At 47.1% G+C, this 24,596-nt stretch overlaps 1 protein-coding gene and 1 long non-coding RNA gene across 3 annotated transcripts in view; both read left to right on the top strand.

The window, feature by feature from the left end:
• ACAA2 (acetyl-CoA acyltransferase 2) overlaps positions 1-3,682 on the top strand; it is a 34,156-nt gene extending 30,474 nt beyond the window's left edge. For both annotated transcript variants that reach the window (XM_045459791.1, XM_045459792.1), the window contains 2 exons: positions 1,872-2,026; positions 3,268-3,682. In XM_045459791.1, coding sequence (XP_045315747.1) covers positions 1,872-2,026; positions 3,268-3,352 — 240 coding nt within the window. In that variant the 3' untranslated portion in view covers positions 3,353-3,682. The remainder of the gene's footprint in view (positions 1-1,871; positions 2,027-3,267) is intronic.
• Positions 3,683-4,052: 370 nt separating this feature from the next.
• Positions 4,053-23,626, top strand: LOC123588604. Its single transcript, XR_006707927.1, has 3 exons — positions 4,053-4,411; positions 17,156-17,242; positions 21,211-23,626. It is a non-coding gene; the product is annotated as an uncharacterized LOC123588604 (long non-coding RNA).
• Positions 23,627-24,596: the final 970 nt, after the last annotated feature.

Here is a 24,596-nt window from a genome sequence, read left to right as displayed (position 1 = left end):
ATTCAATTGAATATGATATAAGGTGGGTGAGAAATAAATAACTTTAACCTTCTTTTATGGATGAAAATGAAAAAATACAAGCAAAAGAATTGATATAATAGAAAACTGTATCTGATGCCAAATCTAGAAGTTTCTGGCCCTCTCCCCAAGTTAAAACTCCCCCCTTCCCCAAACTTATCTTTGGCTTTTACACCATAGTTGCAGCTAGATTTAGGATGTCATAATTTTTCACATAGAAAACTTAAGTTTATTGGTATGGTGATTTTTTTTTTTTTTAATATTAGGTTAGAACAAAGGCATCTTAAATGTGTAGAATAATTAAAAGTAGGAGTAGAAAAGAAAATACTTAAGGCTGGATTATATACATTTTACATTTGGGGAGTATTTGAAAATTTTAGGTAATTAAACATATGCTCCTTGACATTGAAAGATAACAAATACAACAAAGGAAACGTCTCTATTTAAATTGGTAGAGAAGGGGCATTCTCTGGGCACACGTGTGATCTCCTCTGTGGTAATCTCTCACCCAGGAAACCATAGTTTTAGACAAATGGCTTATCCTTAAATCTCTTCTTCCATTATTAGAGCCTCAAGGGGGCTAATTAATTACCATATTTGTATTAGCAAATAATGTCATTAAATTTTTTCCTTTAGATTTCACACTTAAAAACTCTGTTTAAATTTGTCAGCTCCTTAAATCTGTTCATAATCATTTATAGATGTATATGTACTCAAGGACATAGCGCTCAACATCTTGATATGATTGTCTTTGGGACTTTTGATGATCATGCCGATATAAAATGGAAAAATAATGTAGGATCTAAAGACAAAGCACCATCTTGGGGAAACAGAAAATACAGTAGGAAAGAACACGACTAGATTTTGATCTCGACTCTGTAAAAGTTACCTCTCTTAACAGTTTTCCTACTGACACAATTTTCTAGCTACAATCATGTTGAAAATATACTGCTATGAACTTGAAGGAAGGTAATTCTTTTTTTTTTTTTTTAACATTTATTTATTATTGAGAGAGAGACACACAGAGCGTGAGCAGGGGAGGGGTAGAGAGAAGGGGAGACACAGAATCTGAAGTAGGCTCCAGGCTCCGAGCTGTCAGCACAGAGCCTGACGCGGGGCTCGAACTCACAAACTGTGAGATCGTGACCTGAGCCGAAGTCGGCCGCTTAACCAACTGAGCCACCCAGGCGCCCCAGGAAGGTAATTCATATAGCCAACCTTGTTAAGTAATAAATACACTACTTTTCAGATCTGCCTAGTATCAGCATAGTAACCTTTCTGTGTGTCTGGCTCTGAAGGTTTATCCTTTGTCATATGTCAGTTTCTTCTAGGATGTATGGCAAGTAGCACTGCAGTGATAATACTGGCAGCGATCATCTACTGAATAGTTGGTATGTGTCAGGTGCTACACTAGACACTTAATACCCATAATTTCATTTAACCTTGACAATAACTCTTAGGCTGTACTGCATCCACATTTTACTGTTGAGGGAGCCTTGAGTGTCCAGAACTTAAAGAACATGCACTCAGCCAAGATTTGAGCCATCCCTCTGGCTTCAGAACCTGTGGACCATCTCCCACTGCCTCTAGTAGGTATGTTTATAACATTACTGAGGATTTCTTTTCTCCAAGGGATGCAGTGGACTTAAAGTATAAGTTAGTAAATACACCCATTTTCAAACCCGATGTCTTTACAAAGAGTGGTTGAAGATAAACTAAAATAACCTCGCAAGGTAGTTTAAATAGAAAAAAAAAAAAAAAGAGCAAAATTAGCCATCAGTAGGACTGGACAATTCTCGGTCGAAAATCAACTTATGAGTAAGGATTTTTACCAGTGTTTTGATTATTTTTAGGTGAACGAAGCTTTTGCTCCTCAGTACTTAGCAGTTCAGAAGAGTTTGGATCTTGACCCAAGTAAAACCAACGTGAATGGCGGAGCCATTGCTTTGGGTCACCCACTGGGAGGATCTGGAACAAGAATTATGGCGCACCTGGTTCACGAATTAAGGTATCTGCTAGAAATTGTTGCATTTTATATTTGCCATCGTTGGTAAAAATGCACGGATTTAAGTTTCCCCAGAACAGTCCAACACTTTTCATTCCTCCTTATATCCCCCCGTACTGCTTCTCACCAGGAACAAGTTATACCCTTTTCGGCTGAGATTAGAGGTGACTCGGTTGACTTTTTTGGGGCCCTGCACTTGGGATGTGCACGCTTCCTCGTGTTTGCCATGGGCTCAGTGTAGCCCCTCAGCACATGCCCCCTCCTGGCTCTGCCCCCACCCGGTGCTGGTACACAGCAGTCAGCACTCACGAGGCCGCCGTCCTCATGGTGCTCACACTCTAGTGCCCATTGCAAGAGCAAGATAAAATTATTTAGGAAACCAGACAACATATTGGGAGGGTTCCCATCTAGATGCTGTCATTTAAGAAACCGAAGCAAACTGCTAGTTTGGGTCTGAGCTAAGTGTTTCCTTCACTGTTGCCAGAGTTCCAGGAGGAGCCTTCTGTGTGTTTGAAATCTTTCAGTCCTAATAGAAGAGCTCCTCCTTCCCGTGCTGTGTGTTTTGGACCATTTCTTTCTGTTAGGAAGGTTGCAAACAAAACCAAATATGTCAGGCCTAAAAAAAAAAAAAAAATCACTCTGGCTCCTGTTAAGGTAAATGGGACTCATTTCACTTAATAAGTAATTGAATTGAAATGAGTGAAGTGTACCGGAAAGTTCCTAGGTGGCTTTCTCAAGGTCGTCCTGTTAGATTGAGGAATGAGAACAGATTGTGATCCAAAGGAGTCTAATTTTTATGAAAGGAGCATGAAATGCTTCTAAATTACCTGCCTTTTCACATGGACAAACTTCACTAATTGCGCTCACTCCAAGGTGCCATAAAAATCCGAAACCATATAAATCAAAGAGGCTGATGGCTCCTCACTCCTCCTCAGGAGGAGCCCGTCTCCGCCTGTCTCTGCCGCCTCCTGTCTCTTCTTTCCCCCGGCACACCTCAGCGTCTCTGTCTCTCGGCTTCCCCCTTCTGTGTGACCACTTTCTTTTAGTACAAGTATTCCGCTTTCTAAATTCTTTCTCCTCTTGCGACTGTAAACCGATATTGAGGATTGGGGAAAAGATTGAGATGAGCTGAATGAGAATGATTAATGTAGATGTGACCATTATTAATTCTATTTAATTCGTTTTCGAATTAACTCTGTTCGTTTTTTATTCGGGTGGATTTCAGCCACTGCTTTCTCTTGCAGGCGTCGGGGTGGAAGATACGCTGTGGGATCAGCTTGCATCGGGGGCGGCCAGGGTATCGCAGTTATCATCGAAAGCACAGCCTGAGGGGCCCGCCGAGGCCCGCTCGCACTTCGAGGGCCCAGGGCCACCGGGAGCCAGGTGACCTTCAGAGCAGCTGCAAAACCACACATGCCCTGTACTGAAAGTGATTGAGCTCGATGAAGGGATAGTGAGGCAAAAAGATGTGTCTCTCATGAATAAGAGCCCACGCCAGAATAAATAAGTTCTCTCAGATTTGCACCAGATGGGATCTATCTCTGAGCAAACGTCCAACCACAGAGGCCTTAAAAGAATTGGTATGATGCTGAATAATCACCACTCATGCCTTAGATAATACGAGTGCAAGAAAATTGAATAAATACTGCTTTAACTTCAGTTAATCCTTTCCTGTCATTTCTTGCATTTTTAAAAATTTTTAATTGAGGTAAAATACATGTAAGATAAAATTTACCATCGACCACATTTAAGTGTTATTAAATACATTGATGTTTGGGGCGCCTGGGTGGCGCAGTCGGTTAAGCGTCCGACTTCAGCCAGGTCACGATCTCGCGGTCCGTGAGTTCGAGCCCCGCGTCGGGCTCTGGGCTGATGGCTCAGAGCCTGGAGCCTGTTTCCGATTCTGTGTCTCCCTCTCTCTCTGCCCCTCCCCTGTTCATGCTCTGTCTCACTCTGTCCCAAAAATAAATAAACGTTGAAAAAAAAAAATTTTTTTAAAAAAAAATAAAAAAAAAAAAAAAATAAATACATTGATGTTATTGATACAATCCCCGGTAGCATCCATCTCCAGAACTCTCTTCATCTCGTGGAGCTGAAACTCTGAGTCCCCGGTGCCCTCCCTGCGGCCCCGGCCACCACCATTCGACTGCCTCTAAGAATCGGACTACCCAAGGCCCCGCACAAACAGAGTCATACAGGGTTTGTCCTGTTGTGACTGGCTTATTTCACCAGCATAATGTCCTCAGGGTTCGTCCACGTTGTAGTTCGTGTCAGACTTGCCTTCCTTTTTTTTAAGGCTGAAGAATATTCCATTGTATGTAGAGAGCACATTTGTTTATCTCTCCATCCATCTGTGGATGCCTGCTTTGCTGCGGCCCCTTGGCTTTTGTGAGTAACGCCGCTCTAAACAAGGCTGGCCAAATCTCTGTTCGTGGCCCTGCTGTCAGTTCTTTGGGGCATGTACCCAGGGGTGGAATTGCTGGGTGTCGTGGTAACTCTGTTTCTAATATGTCCAGGAATTGCCAAACCGTTGTCCACCCTGGCCGCCCCGTCTTACGCCCTCCCCAGCCGCGCGCAAGGGTTCCTCCCATTTCTCCACATCCTCATTGATACTTGCTGTTTTCTGTTTGTTTTTTATAATGGCCCTCCCAATGAGTGTGAGGTTAGGTACCTCGCTGGTTTTGAGTTGCGTTTCCTTAATTAGTAGTGATGTGAAGCATCTTTTCCTGTGCTTATTGGCCGTACATATATCTTTTTTGGAGAAATGTCTATTTTAAGTCCTTTTCCCACTTGTTAAATGGAATTCTTTTTTTGTTGTAGTTGAATTGTATTTTTCAAAATTTTGAAAACCAGTTTAACTTGTGGTGTTTAGTGATGTTCGTAATTCGTTCTGAGGTAAATATCCAAGAAGCAGATTACTGAACTTGGTCCTGATGTGTGCTGGTTATGTATTTTAAGTCTTCAAAGACATTTGAGTGGGAACGTACCTTCTTTTTAAAACAAATTTTGTTTTAACGTTTACTTATTTTTGAAAGAGCGTGAGTGGGGGTAGAGGCAGAGAGAGAGGGAGACAGAGAATCCGAGGCAGACTCCAGGCTCCAAGCTGTCAGCACAGAGCCCCGTGCGAGGCTCGGACCCATGAACCACGAGATCATGACCTGAGCCAAAGTCAGACACTTAACCAACTGAGCCACCCCAGCGCCCCTTAAGAACCGTATTTTTTTTTTTAATTTTTTTTTTTTCAACGTTTATTTATTTTTGGGACAGAGAGAGACAGAGCATGAACGGGGGAGGGGCAGAGAGAGAGGGAGACACAGAATCGGAAACAGGCTCCAGGCTCTGAGCCATCAGCCCAGAGCCTGACGCGGGGCTCGAACTCACGGACCGCGAGATTGTGACCTGGCTGAAGTCGGACGCTTAACCGACTGCGCCACCCAGGCGCCCCCTAATTTTTTTTTTAACATTTATTTATTTTTGAGACAGAGAGAGACAGAGCATGAACGGGGGAGGGGCAGAGAGAGAGGGAGACACAGAATCGGAAGTAGGCTCCAGGCTCTGAGCCATCAACCCAGAGCCCGACGCGGGGCTCGAACTCACGGACCGCGAGATCATGACCTGAGCTGAAGTCGGACACTCAACTGACTGAGCCACCCAGGCGCCCCAAGAACCGTATTTTTTTTTTTTAATTTTTTTTTTTTTTTCAACGTTTATTTATTTTTGGGACAGAGAGAGACAGAGCATGAACGGGGGAGGGGCAGAGAGAGAGGGAGACACAGAATCGGAAACAGGCTCCAGGCTCTGAGCCATCAGCCCAGAGCCCGACGCGGGGCTCGAACTCACGGACCGCGAGATCGTGACCTGGCTGAAGTCGGACGCTTAACCGACTGCGCCACCCAGGCGCCCCTATATGAACCAATATTGAGGATCGGAGGAATTTGGGAAGGTGAGATGAATGGGAACAAGTAATAAAAATGTAACCATTATTCACTCTTTAGTGCGTAAGTTCCTTGTAAACACAGGGACGTCTTCAGTATACTTCACAGATAAGCCTTCTCTCTCTTGCCCCAGCGTCTCAGGTCTGCATGGCAGTGACCTTGCTGCCCTTGCGTGCTGCTTCCAGACCAGTTGTCTTCTCCCTTTTGCAGAATGCTGTGCTAGTTGGAGGTTTATGCTACTCAGTGTTACCACCCTACCACTTATCTTTATTTCCATTTCCTGGCTTCCTGCTTGGGTGCTGTCCTCCAGTGGCTCTATGCTCGCTGCCTCCATCACCTTTTTTTTTTTTTTTTTTATCATTAGAGAACATCTTGGCTCTCAGAAGCTTTAGCATCCATTTGGTCAAGGACCCCTCCGTTCCATGATCAAAAAAATACCAAGGACTTCGTCTTCATTCTGTATCAGACACCGGCTCCCTTGGTCATGTCAGCAGGGATTGTCACTGAGAAATAGTTGAAAAGAGGCGCTTCCTAGGGAATGTCCCAGCACATGCCTCTGAAAGTTTTATCACCTTTTCCCATAATGGTTTGGTGTCGTTTTATTTGGATATAAAAAGAATGAGATCTTTTTTCTATTTTATTTTCTATTTGGCTGTTGCTAACGAGCAGTGTTTGAGTATTCCGCATGTAGCCGGCTTGCTGAACCCTTGTATCCGCTCTGGTCACGTAGACAATCTTACTTACCTGTACTGCCCTTCTACACAGGGCTGGGACCTCTGATGCAATGTTGGGAGGAGGGAAAAATGCCAAATCCCGGGTTCCCCACTGAGTATCCGTGATCCTTACGATAGGTGTGGGATAGGTACAGTTTACCAAACGAAGGAAGTTTCCACCTATCCCCAGTGTTACTAAGAAATGTATGAATCGTTCACTGTTTCTCCAAAGCACCCTAACCTGGTGTTGCCTCCACCACTTAATGGATCCCTCTAATGTCACAGCTACCTTCGTGTTACCAAATCTACCAGAAACCTTTCTGGCTTCATCTTACTTTTCCAAAACGTGACACAAGGGACCCTCCTTTGGTCTTTTGCATCTGTTCCTCCAATCAATCTCTGCTTGTCGCTTTCTCAGGATTGGTCCTCGGCTGTGTCTTCTCTCCCTGCATGATTTCATCCCTGGTCCTGGAAACCATCACATTTCCATCCCAACACTGGTCTCTCCAACTCCAGTCTCTTATCTAGCTGCCCTCTAGACATTTCTCTTGGGCATCTCCATCTTACGCACGGCTCACACAGTAACTTCACCCAACCAACCCTTCTTAGTCCTTCCCTTCATGATTCCGGTAGCTCAAGTCAGAGGCCTCTCCCTCACCCCTTCTATCCTGTTCATCAGCAAGTTTTATCAGTTCCTTCAGAATAGGTCTCAGATCCACCCTCTTCTTTCCACCTCCACCACTTTAGTCCAAGCTACCAGAATCTCTTGCCTGGACAACCGTAAGCCTACCTCCAGTCTTGGCCCCCTGTGTTCTCCAAGAAACTGCCAGGGGCACCTTTTTAAAATACAAATTATAGGTGGGAATGCAAGCTGGTGCAGCCACTCTGGAAAACAGTCTGGAGGTTCCTCAAAAAATTAAAAACAGAACTACCCTACGACCCAGCAGTTGCACTACTAGGTGTTTATCCAAGGGATACAGATGTGCTGTTTCCAAGGGACACAGGCACCCCCATGTCTATAGCAGCATTATCAACAATAGCCAAAGTAAGGGAAGAGCCCAAATGTCCATCGATGGATGAATGGATAAAGAAGATGTAGATATATACAATGGAGTATTATTCAGCAATCAAAAAGAATGAAATCTTATCATTTGCAACTACATGGATGGAACTAGAGGGTATTATGCTAAATGAAATTAGAGAAAGACAAATATCATATGACTTCACTCATATGAGGACTTTAAGAGACAAAACAGATGAACATAAGGGAAGGGAAACAAAAATAATATAAAAACAGGGAGGGGGACAAAACATAAGAGACTCAAATATGAAGAACAAACAGAGGGTTACGGGAGGGGGTGTGGGAGGGGGGGATGAGCTAAATGGGTAAGGGGCAGTAAGGAATCTACTCCTGAAATCCTTGTTGCACTGTATGCTAACTAATTGGGATGTAAAATTTAAAAAATAAAGTTAAAAACTAAAAAATGAATAAAATTTAAATAAAATTTTAAATTAAAAAAATTAAAAAAAAAAAAAGAAAAGAAACTTGGGAAAGGCTTAGCTCAGGGACACCCAGAAACTCTCTGGGAGCATCTGAGGTAGGGAGGAATTCACTAAAAACCCTTTCAATAATTTCAATAAATTTTACATTGAAAAAGGAAAAACAAAATACAAATTATAGGGTGGCTCAGTCAGTTAAGCGTCTGACTTTGGCTCAGGTGATAATCTCACGGTTTGTGGGTTTGAGCCCCACATCGGGCTCTCTGCTGTCCGTGCAGATCCTGCTTTGGATCCCCTCTCTCTCTCTCTCTCTCTCTCTCTCTCTCTGCCCCTCCCCTGCTCGTGCTCTCTCTCTCAAAAATAAACAGAAAGTACAAACTATATCAGGTCAACCCTCTTCAAAGCCCCGAAACAGGTTTATGTCACAGTTGGAATAAAATCCAGAGTCTTTGCCCTCCTTCCCTGTGGCTCCCTGTGCTTCAAACATACGGCCTTTGACTCTTCACATGCTGTGCTATCTCATGCTTTCAGGCTGTGGCAGATCTTCCCTCTGCCTGGAACGCCCTTTCCTCTGCCTTCTCAGGTCAGACCCCTACTCATCTTAAAAGTCCCAGATGTCCTCTGCTCAGTCAGGGGTTCTCTCTTCCCACTGAGTTCCCCTCCCTGTGACTCGATTGGAGCACGCTGACCTCCATGGAACTCTCCCGAGCTCCTGTTCACTTATTAGCTTGTTTCTTGCCTGTGTCCTTCATTCGACTGTAAGTTCCATGAGGGCAAGGACTTCGTGTGCAAGGACAGTGCCTGGCACGCGGTAGACGCTCCGTGACGTTGAGAGGACGGATGGGTGGGTGGGTGGATGACGTTTGAAGAAAATGAAAGATGGGAGGATCGCTCAAGTCACACACAAGTAGAGCCAGCTGCAAGCAGCCACTCTCACGCAGGTTACCTTTTCTGTCTCCACAGAGCATAGTGGAAGTGGCTGTGGGCCTGTGTGTTTTCGTGAGAGAAGGAATGGAGAACTGGGCGAAATTCTAAAGGTGTTGCGGCCTGGTGCTAAGGACCAGTAGAAAACAGTAGAGTAACTAGGGGCACTTTACTTGGAACCTAACTACGTGTGGTAGAGAAGCGTTAGGAGAGAAAGCCCCCTCAGTTCCGTCCTAGGATGGCCACAGAGTGGATCATCCAACCCAGGTCACTGTCGAGAAGTGAAGGGGACGCTGTTATTTATAACCCGGGGTGGGGGGGCAACAAGTGTAAACTGGGACTATCCTAGGCAAACTGGGACATATAGGCACCCTACTTTTAATTAACCCAAGTACACGCCAGTGACTCCACCCCAAGTTCAAGAAAGCTGGGCGAATACTGTTTGAGTATGGATTGTCGGATTTGAAGATTATCAAGTTGGTCACTGAGTGACAGCTGAGCAAACACTTCGAGGAGGTGATGGTTAGCCATGCAGGTGTCTGGACGAAGACGGGGAGAAACCGCCAGGGGTGGTCCTAAGGCAGGAGTGTGCTTGTGCAAGGAGCCCGTGTGGCTGAGCAGAGTGAGCAAGGTGGGAAGGGGTCGGAGTCAGAGAAGCATCTGGGTGCAGATCGCGTGGGGCCCGAGAAGACATTTGTAGGGACTTGGGCTTTTATTATTCTCAGTAAATCGCACGCGCCGCAGGCTTTGGAGTCAAGGACAGACCTCATTCTGCCCTACTGAAATGAACTGTGGAGGAACAGAGCTGGAGGCCCGTTAGGAGGCTCCTGCAATAATTCAGGCCAGGAAATAATGGTGTCTCGGAGCTGGAAGCAGCAACAGGGCAGTGAGAGGTTGTCAGACTCTGCTCATACTCTGAAGACGGAAATTTGAGATTTCCTCATGGATTGGCTGTTGGTTGGCAGAGAAAGGAGTCGAGGATGACTGCTGGGCTTCTCAGCTGCTGGGATGGGAACGCTGTGAGTGAAGCAGGTCAGGGGGGTTCGGTAGTTCGTTCAGATGCCGGATGGGCCCTCGGGTGAGGGACTCTAGTGTGTGGGGTGGAGCCAGATCTGTAAGTCACTGGCTAATGGCACTGGATCAAGAATTAGTGGCCTCTGTCCAAGATGGATCCAAACAAGGAAAGAGAACAAGTTTTCCTCCTATTGATACTCTTCGGTTTTCGTTTTTTCCTCACCCGACATAAATAAGTGCCATTTCTTCTACCTTCGTGGGAAAAAATTGTAATTTTTTACTAAATCAAATCACTTAAAAGGTAGGATGGGAGCATACGTGTTTTGAGGTACTCTGGAGGGAATGCCTTTGTAAAATGAGAAATCATTAAAGTCATTTTCACCACGCGAACAATGACTCCCTTTCCCTTTCTCTTCACCTCGTTTTTTATCCTGAAAGTGAATCCTGGGTTTTATAAACGTGGTTGACTTGCCCTGAGGAGTCTTTGTGCCAGCAGCCAGCCGGGGACACTCCTTCCCCTAGGTGGCACCACCGGCCTGTGCTGCCTCCGTCCCCTGCTCCTCGGCATCTCACGGGTGGCTTCTCTCAGCAAAGCTGGCCACTCTTGGTCCTTCTCACTTCCTGGGAATTGAGGCAGGGAGAGAAGGAGCCAGAAGTAAACAAACCTAGCACCGCAGGTAGGGGACAAAAGTCTCTTTCACCTGCTGGCCATTGGGGTCCTGGTGCAGGAACTTGGGAGTCCCGCTGGCCAAGGACACTCCCTGTATCTGTCCTCGGTGAAAACAGCAGAAGCAAAGCCCCAGAGCCAGGGGACCAGGGTTACGACCACCTCTGAACGGCTACTGCCAAGCCCCCTGGAAGCTGTCAGCCCAGCTCCCGCCCCCACCAGCTGGTGGCACAGGGAGAACCGGCCTGAGCCGCAGAGGACGAGGCAACAGTCCCAGTCCCCCCTACTTTTCCCGTCAGGGACACTTGGAGCCTGGGAGGCCCCTCGTCTTCACTCCAGACCCTATATATTTCAGAGTCCCCAGCTGCCCACAGAGCAAGGGTGGCGGGGGCTGCTTGTATGCTCCCTGTCACACGTCCATGGACCTCAGCGGATGGGGCCCCAAGCAGTGAGGGCTGAGGGCTGTGGCAGCAGCCGGGACACAGAGATCGAGGAAAGACACATGGCGAGAGCTGTGCCCTGAGCCCTAGCCTTGCTTCCCGAGGGACAGGACCCCTGCCTTGGACTCCATATATACCCCGGCGCCTCTGGTGTGAGAGCCGTGGTAAAGGAGCACCTGACAGACGGACATAAAACTCTTCAGGACCTCGGCCAGTGTGGAGGACAAGGCCCTGGCTGCGTGTGCTGCACAACATCCACCCTCCCCACCGTTCGCCATGTTCCAACAAGTTAGAGCAAAGGAAACGAATGAGACGGGGTCCTTCCTGTCTCAGCACAGGCAGCACGCAGACGCGTTCGAGAGGCCTGAAGCCATTGCAGAAACAAGGAACTCTGGCAGGAGAAGTAAAAGCCAGGCTTGTGCTTTGAACATGCAGCCCCCCTGGAGCCTTTAGTTCTTTAAGAGAGAGAGTAGGGGGGAAGCAGAGAAAGAGGGAGACTGAGGATCTGAAGCGGGGGGCCCGTGCTGAGTGGAGAGAGCACGACCTGAGCCAAAGTCGGGCACTTAAGCAACTAAGCCACCCAGGCATCCCCCTCAGGAGCCTTTTAGATACAAGACAAGATGAAATTAGAAACTACAGAATGAGAGAACACGCCAATACTGAAAGCAAAGAGCAAGCTATGCTGGCTATTTATACACACACACACACACACGCACGCACGTATGCACACACACACACACACACACACACACACACGCACTGCATTTCTACCTTGCGAAGAGAAGCAAAGTCACCAGGAGCTGAGGCCCACAGTGCAGATGAAATAGAACTCACAGCCCAGCTAGTCTTTACATGTGTGCCTGGTTGGACATGGGCCTGGGGCTGGGACACAATGGGATGTGGAGCCAGGACCCCAGGCACACCATCCCCCAGGCCCCTAGGCCTGCATCTTCAGGGAGAGAACCAGCAGCATCCTGCAACCAGCATGGCTCCAGACTTGCTGGAGACCGACTGTATGCGTGGGTCGTCACCCAGCCCGCTTTCCAGTCCCCGTGCGTAGCTCAGAGCCTGACAACTCGCAGATTAGCCCAGCCCTGAGGAAGGGCGCTCTGCCAGGTGCGAGAATTCGGTTCCGCATGCTGCTGTGTGTCCATCATGTGAGCTCCCGGAGGTGAGCCCGGGCCCACCAGTGCATTCCCGCTGCACATGGTGAGTGGAGACAAGACCTCCAGCTGGAAAGATAATGGCGGAGTGAGGACAAACCAAGTCACGAAGGATACTGCCGTGTTTAGCCCCTTTGAGCTGTCTATTTTTTAATTTTTTTGTTTATTTGAGAGAGACAGAGACAGCATGAGCGGGGGAAGGGAAGAAAGAGGCAGGGAGAGAGAGAGAGAGAGTCCCAGGCAGGCCCTGCACTGTCAGCACTAGCCGGAGGCAGGGCTCGAACTCACGAAACTATGATATCATAACCTGAGCCAAAACCAAGCGTCGGACACTTAACCGACTGAGCCACCCATGCGCCCCAGCCCCGTGGAGCTTTCTCAATGACATTTTTAGAACACATAGGAGGAAGTCCTCTTTACATGGGTGCAAAGCAACGCCAGCAACTTCTCTCCAGGACGCAGTAGAGGGTAAAAATAGAAAGACTCGTAAGACCAGAAATGTCAACTATAGACAAAAACCACCATAAGCTCTTGTACACTGACTTACTAACTATGCTTTAAAGTATAGGGGCGCCTGGGTGGCGCAGTCGGTTGAGCGTCCGACTTCAGCCAGGTCACGATCTCGCGGTCCGTGAGTTCGAGCCCCGCGTCAGGCTCTGGGCTGATGGCTCAGAGCCTGGAGCCTGTTTCCGATTCTGTGTCTCCCTCTCTCTCTGACCCTCCCCCGTTCATGCTCTATCTCTCTCTGTCCCAAAAATAAATAAACGTTGAAAAAAAAAAAATAAAGTACATATGCAGGGGAAAAATAAGTCATCCCATTAAAATGCTCATAGTGTTCATACCAAGATGGTGAGGTGATGACATAAATGTGGTGGAATATTCTGCAGCAGTGAAACAAACTCCCAATAGACATAGACTAATCTCACAGGTATGTTTTTGGGAAAAAAAGACAGCAAACAATGCATGCTATATAATTCCACGTATATGATGTTCAACAAACAGGCGTAATCTATGATGATAGAGGTCAGAACACTGGTTACCTTTGGAGGGAGTAGCTCCTAAGAGGGACACCAGGGGGTGTACTAGGGTGCTGGAATATTCCCCATTTTTATATAGGTTGTGCTGACGCAGACGCACACATATTTAAAAGTTCACTGGACTCTACACTTAATAGGTTATTACAAGTGGCTTATTAACGTAAACCAAGGGTACGTGAAGTAATATTTGAGGAGACTGTAGGGGCCAACCAAGCATGTCCACACATACATGACTGTTCCCCATTTGGGTAGCCTTGTTCTGGGGGGATCGTGGACTTGATATGGTGGGTCCATGAAACTATCATTTATGCCATTTTGTAAAACGATTCAGAAGATACCCCTGGAAGTGAGCACCGTGGAGTTCACAGAAATGTAGGGTCACAACCAAGGGACCTTAAGAAATCTAAGAAAACACGAATGGCACATTCGCACTATATACAAATATCAAACCATTATGTTGTATGCCTGAAACTAATATTTTATGTTGAGTATATCTCAATTAAAAGAAACTTAAAAAATAAAAAGCATGATGATCTCTACCCCTGCTCCGAGCGCCAAGGGAGGGTGACACATGAGGCCTCCTGGGACTTTTGTATACACCTTAGAGTGAGCCCAGCTCCTGAGCTGAGCCAGGTGTCTCTGCTGCCTGGAAGAATGCCACCGATACATCCAACCTCTTTCCCTCATCCCGAGCCTCCTCTGCGTGGGGCAGGAGCTACACGGATCCCGGACTCACAGCCCAGCCTACCTTTGTGGCCAATCCCTGTTTGTCTTGTCTGATGGGACTCCCTCTTGGCCGCCAGCCCAAGCGTACTGGGGAGACTCAAAATATCTGGGTTGCCTGGGACTGCTCCCTTGAAATCCGTGGACCTGTGACCTAAGTTCACAGGAGGATTCTCAATGACCTCGACCATGCTGGAGTTTACCAACAAAGGAGCTATTCTGCTCCCGGGAATGGCCAGAGGAATTCTGGCTAATGGACCACAAGCCGTATTTTTTCAAATCAAAGCTCTCAGGAGCCAGAGGCTTCTGCAGAAAGCTAGGACACCCAAGGGCTCCGTGCAGTGGTACCAAGCAATGAACCTGCCTCACAGTGCGGGACAGCAAGGAGATTTCATGTTCAACCTTGTCACAGTGGAGGGGAGGGAAAGAGGTCTCTGAAAACGTGAGCCGTATGCTCGTCGCCACACAGGTCTGCAGTCTGAATTCGCATTACCGATGTGGTCTGGAAAACAAAAAGCCCTACAGCCGGAGAATTGTAAGTGGTTCCCAGGTGCCCAACCAAAGTGACTGCAGCCCTCTCTGGAAGAGCTTGCCTTCAATTAAATAAGATGCATCCTAACATCAGAGATACAGAATGAGCACTGGCAAATCCATGGACTTGGCTGGCTCTGATTGTGGGAAGTGTCAGGAGGCAATACAGTGTACTGAAAACTGAAAGTGCTTGAGTGTCTCTGAATATGTGTGACCGCTCCGGTCCCTCCAGTCCTCCGGGACTACCTCTGCCCTTACGACACGGAGCAGACAGCAGCCAGGCTGCAGGAAGCCGAGAAAGTGGCTTTCTCCTTGAGTAGGTGCCAGCGAGGAAATTCCTCTGTGGATTAAATTTGCATCAAGAAGCCAGCAGAGGCGAGAAAAACAGAGCACATGGCACAGGGAAAAGACGTGCACTGAGGACAACTGAGCAGGAAGAGGTGTGGGCGGGACACACAAGTCAGGGCTCGGCTGTGGCACGGCTGCAGGGCGGTGAGAAGTGAGCGTGTGGAACCACCAAGTCCACAGACACGCCCTTCGATTCTTCTGAAAGGGACTCCTTTGCTTCTCCTACAGGGAGGGGACATGAAGGTCCCTGGAGGGATCATGCCCTATCTGGGAACCCACTGAAAAAGCCCTGAAATGATTAAATGCAAGACAGGAGAGAATTGTAGGTTAGCTGGCCTGGACCGTGTGAGTCAGAGAAGAGTTCTGGTCAAGCTGAGAACCAAGGAAGGGTTGCCTTTCCCCACCTTTTCCTTTTTTTTTTTTGCTAGTAAAGAGGTTTGCATTGAGGAGATAGGCTCCAAGATGGGTCTCAAAGGTTGAGAGTGCTGTCTGATGCCCATGGCCATTAACTCTTTATTGCCCGAGCAGGATGCTGTGCCCAACGATGCAGCTGTGGGCTTCTCGGCGAGCCATCCATGGCACCCTCGCTTCTGGAGCCTCCCCTCACTGCCTCTGGGCAGCTTCAAGCCATGCCCACAGGCTGCCCCATCTGCAGCGGATGTGAAGAGTGTGGTCTCAGCAGCTACCCCTCCCAGCAACAGGCCAGAGGAAACGCCCATGTTTGAGTGCCTGCCCCAGGAGGACCCCAAGGAGGAGGCAGAACGTGCCATAACACACAGGCCAAGTGATGGAAGGCCCGGTGCCCACAGAGGGCACCCAGGTCCCACAGGAAGCCAGCCCAGGGCTCCAACCAGGGTTCTTTCTCCCCAACACTGAATCTGACCCTCCAAGTCCTAAACGTCTGCCAGGCCTCATTCTCCAAATATTTAGTGAGCATCTTCACGTAACAATAAAAACAGAGAGGAGGGTCATTATCAGTAACATTAGCCCACACAGATGCAGAGGCTGTGATTGGCCAAGAGAGGCACGTTAGAGACCTTTCCTTGCTGTTCACATGCAATCCCGTCATCCGAAGCCTGACAGGCCTAACCTCCACTTCACCTGGGGACCCTGAGACCCAGAGAGGGAAATGATTTGCCCTAGATCACGGCTCCCATCAACAGCCGTGCCGGCAAGTCAAGCCCCACACAGCGTGGTGTTTTATCTCTTTTTCTTGCTGTTTTGTAAATTCTCAAAGCTCATCCCCTGACCTCCCAGGATGCCTTTTACAGCCGAGCACAATAAGCTGAAATATAGCCCCAGAAGTTCCTGAAAGGAATCTACAGAGCCCTCATTCCTGAAATTTCCTAAGTCTCTCCTCCCAGAACATTCCAACCCCAGACATCCCTTCTCCCCAAACATGCCAACTCTAGATTTTTGGCATTAAAACTCTAATAAGGTCTATCTACTTCCAGACGAGCCTGATCCTGCTCTGCCCAGAAACGTCAACCCGATTTCTGTCAAGCCTAGTGTTAAAAAGAAAACCGTAGGCCCAAAATGGTGTCACTTACGTTAAGGCCCCAAGCCAGAAAACCAAGGCTTAACACATAAGCTAACTGCAGTTAGGGTTAACCCCCCGGGAATGTAACCCCCAGGGATGTAATCTTTAACCAGTCAACACGGGAATTTCCCCATCAGCACTAGGAAATTTACTGATAGACCCTTTACTGATAGTTCCCCTTAGGAGGGTGACCTTGCTAAAATCATGAATTCTTTACCAATAATTCCTTTTCTGTTCCCTCTCTACCTTTAAAAACCTTTCCTTTCCTGTAGCCCTTTGAAACTCTCCCTACTTGCTAGATAGGATGCTGCCTGATTCAGGAATTTGATTTTTAATTTTTTTTTAAGATTATTATTTGTTTTCAGAGAGCATGCGAGTAGGGAAAGGGCAGAGAGAGAGAGAGAGAGAGAGACAGACAGACAGAGAATCCCAAGCAGGCTCCACACTATCAGCCCGATGTGGGCCTTGAACTCACAAACCATGGTATCATGACCTGAACCTAAATCAAGAGTTAGAACTTAACCAACTGAGCCACACAAGCACCCCATGAGTTCAACTTTTTAATGTTTACTTGGTTGAATTTTTGTTATTTAACAGACTGGCTGGCAGTGACAAAATCCAAAATGAATTTCTTGGAGGCATTTGGGGACAATGAGAACACAGGCACAGTACCCTGTGAACCCGGTAAGTTCACTGTCTTCCTTGTCATTTCCTAGGGGCTGTGAGTTCCTCTTGGTTCCCAGCTCTGCTCTTTCTGCATCCAGGAGCCTGATGAGCCTGACTTTCCTTTACAGGGCAGGTCAGTTTACACTGGCAGATGGGTCTGCCCCAAGCCCAGCTGAGCTGGTGTGTTTGCCCAGAGCCCACATGAGCTGGTAGAAGGGTCCACCAGAGCCATGCCCCCAGTCTTTCAGACCACAGGACCCTGGGGTGGAAAACCAAGTCCTTAGCTCTGTCCCTGGATTCCACACTGGGAACCATTGGTGGTAGCTGCAGTCTTCCATTTTGTTTGGAATCAACCCACAGTCCTCATTCCTTGGGGTTTGCCGATTCAATCCCTCCCCCAGTCCAAGTTTCCATGGGAATTGGTGCTGGAGCGCACAGCGCCTCCTTGTGGCCAGGACTCAGTTGACATCTCTTGTTTACTGCCAGTATGTTAAGACGTACATGTTTCTTTGTCTTGTTTTGTGTAGATAAAGGCTATTGCTAATGGGGATCTCGGAGGTCAGAAAGCTGAAAAAGTTGGCGGGCACTGGTCAAGAGTTTAAAGGCTATTAGAGCTCAACACTTCAAGAAGACTCTCGTGATGGGATAAGTTGGTCACGGAACAGGTTGGATTGGACTAGGTCACCAGCCAACCTCAAGAAAACTTGGGAGCAACGAGGTACGCTCTAAAACGTGCACGATCCCCAATTCAACAGCGATCCCTTGTAAGCATTAGTCTGGCGCCACAAAACCCCAAGTCTTCGCTAACAGGATCCTTAAATTCTAAAGGGCCAAGCGCGCCACCTTCCAGCACACCTGCTTATTTTTACATCTAAGAACTACAGTCCCGGAAGTTGTGGGTCATCTTGCAAACACAGCAAAATCTCACTCAGCTTGTTTCATGTCCTAAAGAACGTGGCAACTGTCAGGCTGGGGGCCCCAAAATATGGCTGGACAGAAATGTGAGTTAATTCCATTTTGCCGCTAGGGTCCTCCCAAACTACTGCCAGCCCTCAGGGGAATTAAGCCCTAGCAATAAAATGGTTAAGGGGAATGTTCCAATTAGATAAGATGACTTCAGCACTTGAAACAGAACAGGAGAGCTGTTTTCATTGGCAAGCAGAAGCCTCCAAAACGTTTCAACGTTCCAAAGCAGTCTCCGAAGAATTGGAAGATTCATTACAGAAGGCTAATGAAATATTAAAGATTGCAAGGGGTACCTAAAACAAAAGACTCTAAGACCAAAATCCTACTGCTCCCCTCTTTCCTGCTGGAGTGCTCATTCAACTAACCCTTTGGCTCTTCCCACCCTGAAAAGTCTACACAACTGCAAACAAAAGTCTGCCAAGTTAATGGCCTTACAGATACCCCTGCATCTACCTTCAGAGGAGGGCCCCTATAAGGGACCCTTCCAGAATGGATGAAATTAAGGAATCACCTGGGAAACTGCTATGTTATTCCCTTAAGAAGCCAAGGGGTAACTGGTAAAGCACAGAACCAGCAAAGGGTGAACATTCTTACCGGAATTGGCTCTTCTGAGTCTTTGTCTGTAATGCCCAGTTGAGAGAGGAAAAGAAAACTTCACACCGTCCCTTGCTTTCCAAATCCAGACCTCTTGGTTATTGATCTTTTCTGCACCAGAGACAGCCACTGACCTCTCGCTCACCTCATTTGCGTAATCTGGCTCGGCTTCCTGCCTGCCTGGGACGCACAGGTTCTTTCTTTGCCTCTCACTGGGAGTGACTCTAGATTTGGGAAGGTGAGTATCATTCGCACCCTCTTGGGAGAGCCCTCTGACACCAAAGGGGGGCTATTCAATACCTCCAGAACTATTTAAAATCACAAGGATGTAGCCAGAGGGAAAGAAGCAAATTGGAAATAATGTCGTCTAATTCCTTTGAGGAATTGAAAGCAACTGTCCTCATCTTACGCACTTTTGCAAAATGAGAAAGTCATCTCTGAGAGGCAATTCAAAATCCACCTATTCCTTTCCCAATCCCCAAACTTCTGTTTAGTTCAGAAGGCTTATTACAAACTCTTGGCCTTAGGAAACCAAAGTCCTTCAAAGAACTTTCATTTCCCTCTTTGTCCCTTGAAGATATAAATCTTGTCATGTCAGTGAAATGTAAACACATTTACAATGAGACTAAAGGGGGGAAAAGGGGATTTTGCACCCAAACTCCAACATAGCTTCCTTAAGATTAATTCCTGGGGCAAATACAAATCTTAAAATTTTGGGCGCCTGGGTGGCTAAGTTGGTTGAGCATCTGCCTTCAGCTCAAGTCATGATCTCACAGTCTGTGGGTTGGGGCCCCACATCGGGCTCTGCGCTGACAGTGTGGAGCCTGCTTGGGATTTTCTCTCTCCCTCTCTCTCTCTGCCCCTCTGCCGCTCACGCTCTCTCTCTCTCAAAAATAAATAAACATTAAGAAATCTTCTCCACAGATATTAGTAACTATGGGGTCTTTGCATGTCTGCATGTTTACGCGTGTGTCCAAATATAAATTTGGATATCTATCTATATGTTGCAAATATGAGTTATTTTTCTACCTCTGGATGATATTGCTAAAATTCATTTGTGAAAGAGCTCTGTTTAGTTGGTTTGAAGGCAAGTGCTTGCTAGGATTGGACATTCTAAAAGTCTCAGAAAGATAGAAACTAACGCAAGTATTTTTTCAAGTTCATGTGATCTGGGAAAATAGTCGGTTGTTTAATTAAGACAGATATTCTTTAAAGTTCTCAGCATTAAAATGTAAACTTTTATTCCTTCTGGGTTTACTGAAAGTCAAATAAATTGATATTATCTGTTACAAAATGCTTTAAAAAAAAAAAACAGCTGGAGAGAATGATTGACCTTGATGTTTTGTGAAGATTTTATGGGTAACCTAAGCATAATTTTTACAAACAAGTAGATTGAATAGATGTAAATAAAATTAAAATTTTGGGCAAACTTTCTTATTTCTCAAATAATTTTTACACCCAATGTGGGGATCGAACTCACAACCCCTAAGTCATACACTCTACCAACTAAGCCAGGCAGATGCCCCTGAGTAGACTTTTAAATTGTCTCCCAAATCTTTTTGGTAACCCAAAACTTTAAAAGTTTTGCTGAGTTAAGTGATGAGTCAGTTAAAGTCATTAAATATCTAGATCACTTCCAAATAAGATAAAATACTGAAACGTTAATTACTGAACACAGGTTTATCTACTTTTGGCTTCCTTATTACAGAGAAACTAAAGATAAATTTGGGTCTGTTAGCAAACATGTTCTGTGCTTTGTTGGAAGATTATGCTATGAAGAAGCACATGTTTCTAGAAATTATGAAATGTATTCCTAAATTTGCCAACCTAAAGAATGCTAGTGTAACAGACAGTTCACAATTGCTTACTTAGTCACTTTCACTAGGAATTAAGTTTCCTAAGAGTTAAGAATTCTAATAACTGTAACTAAGACCACTGGAAATAAGGGAGACATCTCTGCATACAAGACAAGTAGGATGTGTGTTTTCAGTACAAAAAAGTACGAGGAATGGACATGCATTTTTGTTGAGGGAAAAGAAAGTAATTGTGTCCTAAAGTGAGGCTGGTTGTTCAAAAAGGAAAAATTTAGGACAAAATCTGAATGTCAGAAAGGAAGTTGTGGGGCGCCTGGGTGGCGCAGTCGGTTAAGCGTCCGACTTCGGCCAGGTCACGATCTCACGGTCCGTGAGTTCTAGCCCCATGTCGGGCTCTGGGCTGATGGCTCGGAGCCTGAAGCCTGTTTCCGATTCTGTGTCTCCCTCTCTCTCTGCCCCTCCCCCGTTCATGCTCTGTCTCTCTCTGTCCCAATAAATAAACGTTGAAAAAAATTTAAAAAAAAAAAAAAAAAGAAAGGAAGTTGTAAGGCTTGTGGAAAAGGAATCTTTGGAAAGAAATTTTAATATGTGATCAGGCTGATTTTCATCAAGGCGGCAGCGGCTGAATCTATACGATTTGTGCACAAGTGGATAATGCCCACCTTGCTTCTGCGAAACTGGCTCCTGATTGCCAGACTTTTGCCACACCCCCCCACCCCGAATCAGAGAAATGAAGGTGGATGAATAGTGGTTGTAAATTAAATGAACAGTCCCCGCTACGGGGAAAACCCAGACGGCTGCTTGGTTCTTCCTGACTCCCTGGCAAACCCCACTGTTTGGTTTCTACATTCCTTCACCCGCCATAGGGCACTTAAGACCATTCCAATGATAAACAGACATTGGTGGGGAGACTGCCGTAATATTGCAAAAACAGTCGGTCAGCCACGTCTGTCTCGTCAGGTCCATAATGCTGGAAAAACTGATTTTGACGTCCTCCTTACGGACGTTTGTACACCCGCAGCTGAACTTTCTTCAGTTGTCACTTGGTACGGGTTACCTATATGTCCCCATTTTTGTCTGCATCGTTGCTGGAAGGGTTGAAGCTTCTCCCTGGTTGAAAAAAAAACAAAACACAAACAAAAACAAAAAACAAAAAAAAAACCGTGGAAAAAAAATTTCTATTAGAAAATATGTTTTCCGCTTGGAGTATACCTTCTATGGTGTCCAGGGATCAGGACATCCACCTCACCGGGCAAGTCATACACACTTGAATGAAAACCTTGCAAACTTCTTGGAATTCTTGTCTCGTGCTAGTATGACCAGCCACCGTCAATCTCTAACGTCTTATGCTCAAGCCTGTCACCGTCAGGTTAAAGAAGCCTTTCTGATCTCAATTCAAAGGATTCTGTTGGTCATCGCTTAGAGCTTTGTAATTAGGTATGCTGGAAATGTCATCAAAGGAAGACAGCCCTCGAACCCCACCGGAAGGAACCTTTGCAAGCATTCCTGACCACCGATACTGCTGCAAAAACTGGAAGGTATTGGGCTTTGGGTCCAGCTCACACAGCTGAAGAAAGCTTCACGCAACACCTAACACCTGGTTCTGTGCAGACGCTAGAGGCCCCCAAGCCAAAACTGACCTGGAAGAGAAGTAGCTGACATCAAGGTAGACTGCCCAAGACTACAGATCAAGACTTCGTACTTTCGAGCAACATGAAACCCTTCCTCCTGTGTGTCCTTTCCTTTAATCTGGCATTGTCCTGGAAAGATAACACCCTCACCTCTCTCTCTCCCAGGCCATCGCTAACGAGGAATAACCTCTGGAATTTAGAACGGCTTTTTATTTCAGCCTGTAGGAAAAAAGCAAAACAAGACCCCTCATTGGTTGACTCTCCATCATTGATACTGTTGAGTTAGAAGGGACCCTCCAGGGGCTTTCATGATTCAGGATTCACTCCTTTTGGCAGATCCCTACTTCTTTGCCCAGGGATAAATATAAATGAGGCTATGATCAGAAACTCCTCTTTAATTCTTGAAATTATTGCAGAACCCACTACCAAAGCGATAGCTGCCCAGCTAAGACCCTGAGACTCTCTGGCCAAAGATGCTCTTGATAATTGAATAGCCCTCGATTACCTTTTTAGCTGGACAAGGAGGTATCCGCTATACCCCACACCGTTTGCTACGGCCTGGCTTAACCCTTCTGGGGAAATCGAAAGTCTATTAATAAGACCACAGAGCAAACCACTTGGCCTAAAAGAGTGACTCCTTCAGCAGGGTCTTTCTTTGACTTATTTGATTCTGTTTGGTTTGGGTCTTGGGGACCATGGCTCTGAAGTGCACTCCAAACATTGGGAATTATCCTGCTTACAGTGATCATAGTAATCCCCCTGGTGCATTACATACTCTCAAAGCTTTAAATGCATGTTCACAGCTGCTGACCACTAAGCAAATTCTCTAAGGCTGGAGTGTCAGAAAAGGAACAAAGAGGACAGCCGACTGAAAAATTATGAACCTAAGGTTGCGACCTGTGAATATCACAGAGATTAAGCAAAAAAACGTCATGACCTGTGAATACCACACAAAAGTTGACCAAAAATGCAGCTGAGAGTGGCTCTAATGCCTTGAATCTTGATTATATCTCTCGGTTAAGCTGCAAGTCTGAATCAAGGGGGTAATTGTTAAAAAGAAAACCGCGGGCCCCAAATGGCATCACTTAGGTTAAAGCCCCAAGCCAGCAACACCTAACCTGACTACAGTTAGCTCAACACCTAACCTGACTACAGTTTCAACCCCCTGAAATGTAACATTTAACAGTCCACGTGGATTTCCTGGTCAGCACTAGGAAGTTTACTGACAGACCCCACCTAAAATAATGGTTTCTTTGCTAATAATTTCCTTTTGTTCCTGGTCCCTCTTCATATTTAAGAACCTTCCTTTTCTGTAGCCCTCTGGAGCTCCCCTTAACTTGCGAGCTGGGACGCTGCCCGTTTCATGAATCCACTAATAAAGACGGTTAGATCTTTAATTGACTCAGTTGATTTTTTGTTACTTAATACTAGGAAAACCAAAGCTGGTGTGGATTTCTCTTTGTGGTCCCTAACTCCGGGCATGTCACCTTCTGAGCTGCTTTGAGACAAGTAGGCCCCCAGCCCCGCCCCACTCCAGGGCCTCCAGACAGAAGAGGGTGTTTGCCACCCCCTTGGGGGGAAGGGGGGGGGGGTAGAAAATCCTCCCCCGGGAAGGACAGGACAGGTAAAGGAAACATTGCACCTCAGGTTTCCTGACTTGAGATGGGGGAGAAGGAGAGATGGGCAAAGGTGAAAGCAGCTGAGGGCAGGGAGGCAGAGAAGGGAGCAGAAGGTGGGGGGAAGTTCTGCCGAGTGGGGTCAGAGGTGAGGCTTCCCAGGAACCACCCCTCCCTGGCATCCTATGGGGGGGGGGGAGGGGGCAAAGTGGCTGAAGTCAGAGGTCCTCTCCGAGCATACTGCTCCTTCAGAGGCCAGAAATGAAGGCATCCTGTCCCCCCCCCCACCTGTCACTCTCTCTACTGTCCCTGGGGCAACGGACTCCTCAGCTCAGAGGCCCCTGGGACAGTAGCGGGTCCCCTAGGTGGCAGGTAGGCTGTTAGACAATGACTATAAGTCCTGTCCAGTCCCCTCTGCCGTTTGCATCGGACCACCCCAAAGTGGGGGGTATGGGGAGGGTGGGACCTCCCGGAGAGAGTGGGAGGAAGACGGGGAGAGTGGGAAGTGAGGTGGGGGGGAGGGTGGGAGGCTTCCCTCCCGTCGTGGGGTGCGGGGCGGGGCCAAGAGAAGGGCCGGGGAGGCGCAGGAGGGGAGCCGCGCAGAGATTGGCCGCCAGGCCTCAGGCCACCGCTCACCCCGGGAAATGTGAGTCCCCGCGGCCACCAGCGGGAGGGGCCCGCCTTCTGAGCCGGTGCGGGGGCGGTGCCTGGCCCTCCGCCAGGGACTCCGGGGCTGGGGAGCCTTCTTTCC

The sequence above is a fragment of the Leopardus geoffroyi genome, chromosome D3, assembly GCF_018350155.1.
Source record: "Leopardus geoffroyi isolate Oge1 chromosome D3, O.geoffroyi_Oge1_pat1.0, whole genome shotgun sequence".
Lineage (NCBI taxonomy): Eukaryota > Metazoa > Chordata > Mammalia > Carnivora > Felidae > Leopardus > Leopardus geoffroyi.
Note: the sequence above shows the minus strand (reverse complement) of the source record. Positions and strands in the feature narration are given on the sequence as shown.